The sequence below is a fragment of the Mercenaria mercenaria genome, chromosome 16 (assembly GCF_021730395.1).
Source record: "Mercenaria mercenaria strain notata chromosome 16, MADL_Memer_1, whole genome shotgun sequence".
Taxonomy (NCBI): Eukaryota; Metazoa; Mollusca; class Bivalvia; order Venerida; family Veneridae; genus Mercenaria; species Mercenaria mercenaria.
The window spans coordinates 14,335,458-14,348,756 of record NC_069376.1 but is presented as its reverse complement, the minus strand read 5'-3'; the positions used below and the strand labels follow the sequence as shown (position 1 = coordinate 14,348,756).

At 35.9% G+C, this 13,299-nt stretch overlaps 1 protein-coding gene across 1 annotated transcript in view; it reads left to right on the top strand.

Annotated features, from left to right (window-relative positions):
* LOC128549485 (uncharacterized) overlaps positions 1 to 13,296 on the top strand; it is an 83,482-nt gene extending 70,186 nt beyond the window's left edge. Inside the window, exon 5 of the mRNA XM_053526151.1 lies at positions 13,080 to 13,296. Within this exon, the coding sequence (XP_053382126.1) occupies positions 13,080 to 13,294 (215 nt within the window). The 3' untranslated portion in view covers positions 13,295 to 13,296. The remainder of the gene's footprint in view (positions 1 to 13,079) is intronic.
* Positions 13,297 to 13,299: the final 3 nt, after the last annotated feature.

The window sequence follows — 13,299 nt, the reverse complement described above, 5'->3', positions numbered from 1 at the left end:
AACACTTATCATTAAGATAATTATTTGTATTACATAACCCTGTTAATTTTTCTTCCCTCAAAAAAGTAAATATACACAAGGAATTGATAGTCATAGTGTCATAGTGCGACATTTAGCGTTGGTGTTGCGGCATATAACGGTGAGCAAATTTTTGCGACATTTAACGTTAAAGGTGCGACATTTAGCGGCAGACGATTTTGCGACATTTAGCGGTGGTTGCGACATTTAACGTCAACCTTGCGACATATAACGGCGGTTGCGACATTTAGCGGCGTTGCGACATTTAACGTTGCCACACTCACTGTACTGACTTCACGGTTGATTAATCGTTTTAAATTCAACACATGAAGTTCTTCAAATCGAATGCACAGACGCTTGGGGTTCGGACCTCCACACACTCCTCCGGCCCTGGTTATGTTTAGCCAATATATTTTAGCATTTTACCTTTATATGTAGTATGAAGAAATATTTAGTTATTATTATTGTTATTATTATTATTATTATTATTATTATTAAAATACTCCAGTTATACTTCTAGTTTCTTTTGCTGTTCAGTATATACTTCTTGGACATTATCAGGGGAAATAACTTACTAATGTTACCCATTGTCGCTGAATATGTTTTATCAAACGATCGGTCAGAATCTCTTCCGAATTTTATCAGTAGATCTACATAAATTCATTCAATTCAACGACATTTTCATTAAACGGCTAGCGGCCTCATTAGCGTAGTCCAAATTATAAAGCAACCAAGTACCAATTCATGCCGGGCATTTCTTCACCTGTGTACTTAGCGAACATTTTTTGCACCTGGCTAAATGCATTTTTTTTGTTCACGATCTTTAAACATATTTTGAAATCATAAATGTAGCTTTTCTCAATCATGGCATCCACATCGTATCAACGCAAACTACATTTACAGTTAAAAATAACTGTTCTTTTTTTATGACCCCCCCCCCCCCCCCGCCCTTTCATATTGTTTTGCAGATGTCGGTTGGTCTGTCGGTCGGTATGTAGACCAATCCGTTTTCGGATGATAACTCAAGAACGCTTGCCCCTAAAATCATGAAAGTTAATAGGAAGGTTGTTCATGACCAGCAGATGACCCCTATTGATTTTGAGGCCAGTATGTCCAAGTTCAAGGTCACAGTGACCCGGAACAGTTACACGGTTTTCGGTTGTTAACTCGAGACTGCTTAGGCCTAGGATTGTGAAAGTGGATAGGGAGGTTGGTAATGACATGCAGATGACCTCTATTGATTTTAAAATTTGTATGCCAGAGGTCAAGGTCACAGTGACCCTGAATAGTTAAACGGTTTCCGAATGATAACTAAAGAACGCTTGGGCCTAGGATCATGAAAGTTGATAGTGAGGTTGGTCATGACCAGCAAATGACCCCTATCTATTTTGAGATTAGTATGTCAAAGTCAAGGTCACAGTGACACTGAACAGTTAAACGGTTTCCGAATTAAAACTCAAGAACGCTTGGGCCTAGGATCGTGAAAGTTGATAGGGATGTTGGTCATGACCAGCAAATGACCCATATATACATTTTGAGGTCAGTAGGTCAAAGGTCAAGGTCACAGTGACCAGGAACAGTAAAACGGTTTCTGGGCGATAACTCAAGAACGCTTGGGTCTAGGAAATTGATAAAGAGATTGATAATGACAAGAACTTGAGAATGATTGGACCATGGGTCATAAAAGATGATAGAGATATTTATCATGACCAGCAGATGACCCCTATTGATTTTAAGGTCAGTAGGTCAAAGGTCAAGGTTACAGTGACCAGGAACTTTAGAACGCTTGGACCTAGGATCATGAAACTTGATAGGGAGGTTGGTCATGACCTGAAGACCTGAAGATGACCCCTATAAATTTTAAGGTCTGTAGGCTAAAGGTCAAGGTCACATTGACCCAGAACAGTTAAACCCTTTCCGGACGATACCTCGAGAACGCTTCGGCCTATGATCAGTAAACTTAATAGGGAGGTTGATCATGACCAGCAGATAACCTCTCTTGATTTTGAGGTCAATAGGTCAAAGGACAATGTCACATTGAACCAGAATCTAAGAACTTCTGTTAACAGTGAGCAAATAATTTCTGTTCCTTGTGTAATTACTGAATGCATCGGGGGGGGGGGGGGGGGGGGGGGGGGGGGAGGGAGGAGAGCATTTCGTGTCCGATGAGCTATTGTTACTGATTGATATTCATTAAGAAACCATTCCATTAAGAGACTACATTTTTTCTATATCATTTTATTATTCAGCCACACAATTTCGATCGTACTATTCAATATAAAAAGGTTAGAATAAACAAAGCTTTTTTCGACTTTGACAAAAACGGTGAATAAATGAATGAGGTTAGAATAAGTACGAGAATATCTTGCATTTATATCCATTTTACGAATCCATTTGCATACTTCTATCCGATACTTTTCTGAATATAGATATAGGATAGTCTTAGGAATATTTAATCTTAATTAGATAAATAATTGTGTGCTACACGAAGTTCGAAACGGCAAGACTCAATAATTTGGAAAATTGTAAATGAGACGCAAGATCACACCATCAAACAAGGGAATTAACCCATAGGCATTTTCAATAATGTGTTTAAAGGGTTACTTTCCCTTGCGCTGATACTCTAATTGGCTTACTTCTATACTAATATACTATTTTCAAGCGTCGGTTGTATTTTGTTAAACGATCATTATCTCTCACCTTAATTTATAGACATCCAAAATCACGAAGTTCCAATTATTACAAATATTGACGGGGTCAAAATTCGAAGTGTACCCTGCTATATTTATATGTAGTATAAACGCGTGGAAGAGTCTATCGAAGCGCTGTAGGACCACATTCGTAACAGATCGCATTTGTAACAGGTGTTACAACTGCGATCGCATACGTTACACCTGTTACAAATGAGATCGCATATGTAACAGAAATCAAGCACATATGTAACAATTTTTGAGACAAATGTGATCGATGCCGATTTTTGATGTGACATCTGATCACATTTGTCACATGTCATTTTCAATCGGAAAAATGAACAAAAAAGTGCATTTTTACATCAGAAACACATTTGTAACATGTTTTAGCTCACTTGTACGAAGTGACAAAGTAAGCTATTGTGATCATCCTTTGTACGTCGTCCGTCGTCCAACCGTCCGTCCGTTCACATTTTTCTTGTGAAAACGACAGAGGCAACATTTATTATGTGAGTTTGACAAAACTTGCACAGAACTTATATATATCTATGATATCTCGGTTCCTTTCGAAAACCAGCCATATCACCTGGTTCATCTTGGCGTTATGGTCCCAGAGATGGCAATAATAACTGATTTTAGCCTTGTGAACGCGCTAAAAACCACCTTCTTTTTGTTATTTAAACTCAGCTTGCATACAATTTATCTTTCTATGAGAATTCGGTTCCTTTCAAAAACCACCGTATTACACCATTTGACTTGGAGTTACGGTCCCTGTATTGGCGAAAAAAAGAAGAAGAAGAAAAAAGATGATTAAATCCTTGTCAACACAGTAGAAACTACATTTATTTTTTGATTGTAAATAAAAATATATAGGATCTCACTTCCTTTTAAAATAGCTATATCGCGCCATTTGTCTCGGAGTTATGGCTGAAATGGCAAAATTTGCTTAGTTTAGTCTTGTGAACACAATAGAGACCATATTTATTACTTCACTTTGACCAAACTTGTGTAGAAGTTACATATCTATAACATCTCGGTTCCTTACGAAAACCAGCTATATAGCAACATTTGTGCTGGAGTTATGGCCCCTAAAATGACAAAATTTGCTAATATTAGCATTGTGAACATGACAGAGATCACATTCATTATTTGATTTTGACCAAACTTGCATTGAAATTATATATTATTAAGATCTTGCTTTTTTTCTTTAAGAGTAACCATATCACGCTATTTGTCTAAGAGTTATGGCCCCTAAAATGGCAAAAAATCACACATTTAATAATACGTATAGTGTTATATTACTCGTGTTAGCTATAGTGGGCCATGACGGCCCTTTTGTTTATTAGAGGGATATTTCCGGTCAGGTTAATATCTTGGTACTGGTTTGTTATCTGGCAATTAAACTTGACAAGAATACCATTATCATGGCTGGTCTGTTCATAGTAGCATGGTACTACATGTACATGTCACTTATAAATTTCCCATATCGGTTTTGGTTTGTAAGATTTCATTTTTACTAAATGCATGAATACTTGTATATGAATATGTATGATTAAAGGGGAAGATGCATACCACATGCAATCCCTGTTCAGCTTTTATAATCGGCAAATCGCTGGTTGTATCGCTTCAACAACAAATAAAGTGCACACGAGGGACACACATTAGAGACCGGGTGAAAACTACCCGTATTTGTTGCGATTTTCGGCACTCGAGGCTGTTTCAAGCTGGAAAGTTGTCGGTTACTAACATAAAGATACTGTTGTACTGATTTTAAAAGTATTAACATCATTATCATCATCATCATCATCATCATCATCATCATCATAATAATAATCATCTTGGACTGGTCCGTTCTAGAATCAATGGTAAGATTAACTGCCCTAAACTGTATTTCCTAAATACTGTTGAAAACAGGCGCTCTGAATCCAACAAACAAACATAATATTCATTAAAACCATTCTACAAGGTGCCACAATTTGAGACGGTTGGAGTAATAGGTGTAATATGATCACTACAGATTGTCAATAAATGGTGGTTATTTTTACCAAAGTATTTGAAAATCTGACCAAATCTGACCAACGCGAGTTATCTGGGCACACTGGTTGCAATGCCTCGAATATTCCTGAAGGTCCATTTTCTCATGATGCGGCTCAAATAATTTTATGACGTCATTGACATCGACGACGACGACACTAACTTGTGTTGGTGCTTATGGCAGTCATTTAGTGATGTTGCGATGACAACCAACTCATTGAACATTTGCAGTATAAAACTAAACATGATACATATGTGCTTCTCATGTCAACCCCCATGTTGGACAAACACACTCGTAACACATTTCACCTGTTACGAATGCGATCGCATACGTACGAAATCTGTTACAAATGCGATCTGTTACGAATGTGGCTTACAAAGCGCCGACATCAGCTGCTGTTCTTGTCTGGCTTCTGATTTATAAAGAAAATAATTTAAACAAATTAAGTAAATATTAACTGAGAAAGAAGTAATTGGCATTCTTTTTCTTCGTATTTGTAGCAGATGGAAAAATATTAAATCTAAAGCGACTGAGTAAAATATCATTGTCGTCACACAGGCATTGCTGCTGGAGATACGGCTTACATGTCATCTGGAGTCGTGTCTCTAGAATATGAGTCTGGATATAAGAGTCGTATCCCTACCCAGATCTAATTGATTTTGGCTTACAACATTTGACAAAACAGTGAAGATCTCAGATCTTTCATTTGCATTTTCAATGCCACTGAATGTCATAACAGTTTTATGTTTGCTTTTTTAAATTGGACAAAAAAATACAACAAAATATGCGAGGTGCACATTACAAAGCCTCTGCCAAATCACGCTGCAATAAAACAAACATTAAATTATGTATTTAGGACTGGTAGTAATCGTTTAAGGGACAAACGAGTTTTTCATTTGACTGCCGTTCACATTATCCAATCCACTGATCTAACTGCATTCAGCTGTACCAATATTTCAATAGTAACTGCCATTACCTTTACCCAAATCATCACCACGTACCAACTTCAAAAGTAAATATCTTTGTAGATAAAGCGAATCGGAAGCTGTTGTTTCGAATAATTACAGAGAAATAATAAAACTTTATCATGGAATATTTCAAATATTTCAGTTTTGCGGATAAAAATAATATTTGCGGTCGATTCATCAAATGACTCATTTTGTCGAAAATTTTCACACTCTTTCTGCAATTTCTTGATGGATAATATTTTAATAAATAGTTTGTCCCCAGAATTCTGTGGTTGTTTCCGAATTGAAACCACTGTAGTTTTGAATCCTTATTATTATAGTATTTTTCCAATCAAAATTATTATTCAAGTTCAGGTCTGCAATTCATTTACTTTTTGAAGTTGGTGCTGTTTCATTTTTAATATTGTGTTATATATTTTACGACAACTCTTATCAATACTTTTTATTAGCCTTAACAATAATAGCTGGATCGGATTAGTATCTTTAATTGCTGGGTGTGTAAAATGCAATCTGTCCAGCTCGGCTCTCAATGAATGTAGTATATTCTGATATTGAAGGAAATTGGTTTGAAAAATTCTCACAGGTGTAGAAGTCACAATTCCTATTTATAAGGTCATTTACAAATAATATTCCTGCATTAGGATAATGTCTGTAACAGACTCTAGCCGCCCCCATCCCCATTATAAATTTATTGTTGTACCATATTGGCATGGAGAGAAATTCTTCCCATTTTTCAGGATCCTTTTATTTGAAAGGAGAATAAAACCAGTAAACACATCTTTCTAACGGAAAAAAAAATTGTCATCAATAATCATTAAGTCTGTACAAGAACGTGGCGAATAGGAAATGACGTCACCATGACACCGGCTTTCCTGTACAATGTTTAACATGTTTCAAGTTTGTAAAACAAAGAGCGGATCCAGAATTTTGTGTTGGGGTGGGAGCGCAACCAGAGGGGTCCGGGGACATGCCCCCAGAAAATTTTGAAAATAATGGATCCTTCTGGTACATTCTGGGCGTTGAAAACAACTTTATTTGGTATTTTAAAAGGACAGGTTTTGTGACAAAATCAATCCAAATAACAGGCTAATTACTGAAGTACGAAGACGCAAGCTATTGTGCAATATATTCATCTACTATTGGAGTCATTAAACCCTCGAGTGACAGCTCCATTTTCCTCAGTTTTGCTAAGGTTCACTCTCTAGCATTGAAATAGTCGAGCGCGCTATCTCCTTTGACAGCTCTTGTTTATAACAATGTCATATATAAGCGAAACTTAAAAAAAAGCTTGGATGTGTCACGAAAAGTTTAATCAATTATGCTTGTTTTAGCTTAACACAATGGCGCTAGTTTGGATCTTTCACATTCTTTGTCCTGAAAAAAAATTGTGTTCAGAATAAATAAAATAATTATGGATCTTCTTGTGCGTTTATGTTGGTATATATAGAGTGACATTGAGTGACATTGAGACTTCTGGCAAATATGAGAATCACGTTGTGTTTAACTAAGCGACTTTCAAGTTTTGAAAAATTAAATTAAATCTTTGACATAGTCTACTTGCTTGTTTGCTTACTTGGGGATTGCGCCGTTTTTCAACATAACAAGCACACTATCCAGTGATCAGTACCGCGTATTGTTGATTTGGTTATAATGGTTACATTCTACCAATTCAGTTCCTTCTTTATTTCATATTAACAATTTAATATTCAGACGTCAGTTTCAGCGCTTTAGAGCGTTTCAGTGATATGAAAGCCATATAATGGTCATTTAGTACGACAAGTCTTCTTTTCAATCTTCTCAAAAATAGGAAAAAATGTTTACATGTTATGTTACATAATTATACAAAAAATATTCGGTTCTGAGAAAGATCACCTCTAAAAATGCCCCCCATGAAAACAGCCGTTTAGCAATTATGTGTATGTAGAAATTTTTCACAAAGAGTAAATTTTAATCCAGGAAATTCACAATGAAAATGGTCTAGATTTTTTTCAAATCATTAAGCAATAAAACTAAGGCCAAAATATAACTTGTCACCTCCTCATATCACTCATTATACCAAATTTCATCCATAGCATGGAACTACATTTGTGACTACTTCACTGAGTAGTCACTTCCGGTTTGGTGTAATCCGTCTTAATAGTAATAACATGAAAGCTTCCCACTGATATATTGATTTTGTTCCGGATTGCACTGTGAAAATCTGGTTACGCTAAATGCTTTTTTGAGCAAACTTTTAGCTTTTATAGTATGTTTGAAATCAAATGTGTGTTGTTTAGGTCTTCCGTTTCTTCACACATTCGTAGAATCGACTTTTATTACATGTTTGACGTCGCGGGAGTGTAATAAAGCCATTAATGATAATACACTAGTGTAATAAAGCTTTGACGTCGACGTCATTTATAGTACAGGCGACGTCGGTCAAATTGTCCTGTTTATATAGTAAAAGAAAGTCGATTTTTTGATGTTTCGACAAGAAAGGTTAACATGTGATAAAAAGAATATTACATTTGTGACTTTAAACTCGTTGAAAAAAAATAATAAAATGCTCGGCAAACCTCGCATTTTATAATTCTATTCAACTCGTTTAATAAATTCAATATGAAAAGACACTCATGTAATATCCTCTATATGTTGCATGAAATTCATTTTAGGTATGTAGCTCTCAATTAAGAAAACTTCTAACATTTCAGAAATTTACTGACGTTTTTAACCAACATCAATGAGGACCCTTAGAATCATACACAGACTTTCAAAAGAAATCTCCAAAAACCATTGGATCCGTTACGTATCCCTGTAGGATTTGTGTTAAATTCGAGTTTACGTATTATTTGGTTAATGAAAGTCTGTGTTGTGTATTTACTGTGTCTAATCTAAACTTAAAGATTGAAAGCGACTTCTAAAGATCTTTTAGTTAATCTAGCTAGTCGAAACGTTGGTCGAACGTGTGGCATACGCCCGTGATCTTACCGATTGACCTCGTTTTCCTCCACCTGAATGTTACAAACACTTCCAGGAACGGCTTTTTACGGAAGCATTTAATTGACTGAAGACATCTTCAGAGTGCATGTGTTAATCCTTACCATGCTGGACACGATTAATTCTTCCTTTGTAACCACTGTAGATCCAAGCAGTCTGATCATGATCTGCACTGTTCGCTATTTAGTTATCTTTTTGGTAAGCACCGCTTTTAACAACTAATGGTACTATCCAGTTTGGAAGGTAGACGAGTTCATTACGCAAATTTAGCATGGTAAGGTTTAAGACCTTTAAGTGTGGGTGTTAATCGTATGTGCGTGTTTTAAGTCACATACATGTAAGTGATTAAAAGAAATGACTCGTAACATTCGATATATGACTTAGTCATTTGAAAAACGTAGGAAAGACATTTAAAGATGTTTTTCACAATTATTTCTAGCGGACAGAATTTTCTATAACTTTGCATATTTATAGATTGATGTATGACAAGTTAAAATAAAAAATAAAAATTATAGGTACCCGTGCTTCTTTTTTCAATATTCAAAGTTTATTAAGAACACCAAATCGATATTTTTGTCTGAAGAAACAATACATACATGTCACAGTAAAACTACTGCAAACAATTATTTACTTAAAATTTCACTCTGATGTTTCTGTTTATGCATTACAATTAATGAAACCACTATAACTATGCATAAATTGTCAACATATAGATATATTAACTCAGAAAAAATTCTCTTGACAGATGTCGAAAATATCTGAAACTGAGAAAAACACGAAGTATTTCTTAATGATATGAAAAATCTAGCGGACAGAATTTTACAAAATTTTATATTATGTAAGCTAGAAGGAAGACAAAAAATTCTAAACCAAAAAAATAATATCAACCCGTGCTTGTTTTCAAGAAAAATTAAAACATATTCACTCCGCCCACAAAAGTACTTTTTCATTACCCCACCCACCTAAAAGTATGAACATTATTTTTTCTTACACAACAAATTGCACAATGTTATAATCAGTTTCATAACTATTTTTCTTACTCACATTTGGAATAATGCTCCTTTAAGTTTGCATGCCTCTAGGTCAAATACTTTTTGAGATACGTGCTACACAAGCTTTCACATGCCATTTACGTATATATTTGACCACGTCAAGGGACATAAATCTGTTTTTACTGAGTGAAACCTCAAATAAAAGCACTGGTGCACAACTTCGCATACAGAATTTAATTCTTGTATGGTTTCATGACTCTTGGCGCATATACTTTGGAGGTACATGCGACACAAATGTTTAGACCCTTTATGTACAGTTTGACTGTCAAGGGCCATAACTCTGGTCTTACTACGTGAAATGCGGGATGGGGCACAAAAAGTATAACAACATTTTTAGCAAGTCACATTTGAACTTGAAGGAGATAGATCTACGTTAAGATTTTCTGGAATTTGATGTGACTTGGAGTCGGCTGAATCATTACTGGACGAAATAGTTTACTTTGGCTGTCCAGAATGTATTCGATTCGAGCACTTCCTACGACTACTCCTCCAATAAAACACCATCACTTTTAAAGGTAAAATATGCATGACCTATATTGTCAGTACATACGATATTTTTTGCACCAGTGTGCTGCATATCCGACAATTGTGCACTTTCGGCGGCGAATCCTGAACTTTACAGTGGTTATCACTTGCTGCGCAATTGAGCTGCGCACAAAATATTGTGATGAACTCCTTTAATTCATTTTTTGTCTATGTCTCTAGAACGATTCCATAGATTTTGACACTTTGCAGACAGCGCTATTTATAGAACTACTGTTCATTTCATTAGACGCTGGCTGCAGCGTAAGTCAGTGTGTTGGTGTAGTCCTAGATGAGAGAAAATATCAATAAAATATTAATTTAAACGGCATAAAAGTAATCAAAGGTATGTAGATTCCTTTCAGATTCGTCTAATTCTTCTTTTTATGTCAGTATTAGGAAAATACAGGTTCTTGCTTTGGATAAATCCGTGTCGATAAAATGTCGGCTGCTTCAGATTAAATAGATAACAACTCAAACAACTGTTATTTTTACTTTTTTTATTTTCTTGATATGCTTTTGGTTTACTCTGAATTATTTTAACTCGATTGTGATGAAAAGCTTCGAACTGATTGGAACCACTCTCGAATCCGCAGTGCTGGTGTCATAAGAGAGCATATGGTCGTGGCCCCAGTGGGATTTGAATCCATTACCCCTGTACAATGTTCTGCATCCAACATGTGCTGAAGATACGGGAGGCATAGTTTTAATAACTGTTCGTCCGTGTGTCCGTCCGTCATATTTTCTTTCGTACTTAGGCCTAACTCCAACAGCTATGATCTAGTTAAAGTGAAGCAACATGTTTCTTGCAACACATCTTTTTTCTTTTTCCATTCATTTGAAATGAAGTTATTTTATTTTATTTTAAAGTTAAGCCTACTTTTATTATTTCGACAGGCATTTACAAGGATATGTGTCAAACACAAATGACATCATACTTGTTGCATCATTTATATCCGTGGCTTTTTTGTTCTTTTGATCCGTGTGCAGGTTGAATGCTCTCTAACAATTTTATTTGATGTACTTCTCGCATCCTTTCACTTCAGATATATGAGAAGAATTTTCCAGCGTCAGTATAAATGAGCCATGCCACGAGAAAACCAACATAGTGGGTTTGCGACCAGCATGGATCCAGACCAGCCTGCGCATCTGCCAATTGTAATTAGAGAAACCGTTAGCGAACAGCATGGATCCTGACCAGACTGCGCGGATGCGCAGACTGGTCTGGATCCATGCTGGTCGCAAATCCACTATGTTGTTTTTCTCATGGCATGGCTGAAATGGCTTGTTAGTCAATAAATAAAACTATTGTCCGAAGTACATTCAATATGTGTTTTATTAAATGATGTCAGAAGTTAATTTTCAGTTTTAATTTTATACTTCTGACTTTTTCAGCAAGTTTTTTTTTCAGTGGTGAGGGTCCAACTGTACCCTTACACGGACAAATATTTGTCTTTATACACGATTTGATGTGCATTTTTGTGGATATTAGGCGTTTACCAGTAGAAGTAGAAGTTTTTGTTTAACAGGCTGAAAAAGAACAGTACCGACCAGCTATGGGGACCGGGGTCATAAACCCCCTCCTACACACCCCGCCTTTTGAAAATTCTTAAAATCAGCGCTTTATTTCCTGCATTCTGGGCTATTTTAGGTGCATTTAAGAAAACCTTTTCCCATGCAGTTTCATATATAGTTTACCCCTTAATTTTACATTTGTATGCGCTCACTGTTTAATTTTGGAAAAATGATAAAATTAAATTTTCTTAGAGGTAAAGTTCCTTGTTTCTTGGAGATAATTAACATCGATACAAATAACATTGGGGTCTTATAAAGCAGAATCCAGATACACTTTGAATGCTATCATAATGTTGCAGAGCCCGCCCGCTTAGCTCAGCAGGGAGAGCATTTGTCTTCGGATCGCAAGGTCGCGAGTTCGATCCCCGCGTTGGGTGTATGTTCTCCGTGTCAATTTGACACATTGTGTCTGAAATCATTCGTCGTCCACCTTTGATAATTCATGTGGGGAGGTTTGCAGTTATTTGCGGAGAACAGGTTTGTGCTGATAGAGAATCCAGGATCACTGGTTAGGTTACATTGTAACTGCCCGCCGTTACATGACTGAAATACTGAAAATAAAAACGGGGTAAATCCAAAACAAACATAATGCTGACTTTTTTAAACATTTTCTTCTTTTCTTCTATCATTTTAGAATATGGAAATAAATGGTTTTTCGGTCAATAGAATACATCTATCTACCTTTTTATTGTCAGTAGTATGCACTTAGCTACCTCTGAAGCGGTCATTGATTACAACTATACTGGCAATGAAAATGATTTTTTGACACTCTTGACCGAAACAAATTCAAACCAAATCAATTAAAGTTTGATTAAAATTGATCTTTTATCAAGTTCTACGATATGCAGCCCGCCGTGCGTGATGTTACTTCATTTCAGTTGATCAATTATTTTCGAGGCAAAACATTTTTAACTTTTAAGTAAATACTTAGACACTTTATTGTCTGCAACCTGCATTTCTTCAAGTTCCTCACGGGAGAAATAGGGCATTACAATGAAGAATGGACTATAACTTATTTCTCACATAGATCCAGTGGGATAAATGGCCATTAATTCATTTATAAATTAGGGGTCAATAGTCATTTACGAACATAATAAGAAGTTAATCGCTAATTTTGTTAGGTCGCTTTCTTTCAGTATTAATCAAAACAGATTACAGCATTCATAATGATTATGTTGTGACGGACTATGTTGGCTTGAATTTTTGTACTGAAATGTTTGACGTCTGTTTCCCTATATTTCAGAGCTGAAAGACGACTTGGCTACCTTCTACAAAACAAGATACAGTACAATACCACTGTCACCGCTAGTCGAGGGACATGACACTCCACTTGTAGATTTTTACATTTTGCCTGAAATGAATTTCATTGAAAAGCAGGACAAAAAGCCAGCTGGGAAAGAGACTAAAACGCCTGTCAAATCGTTGTCGGAAGTATTCCAGTCTGAAAAACAGTTGTGAAATGT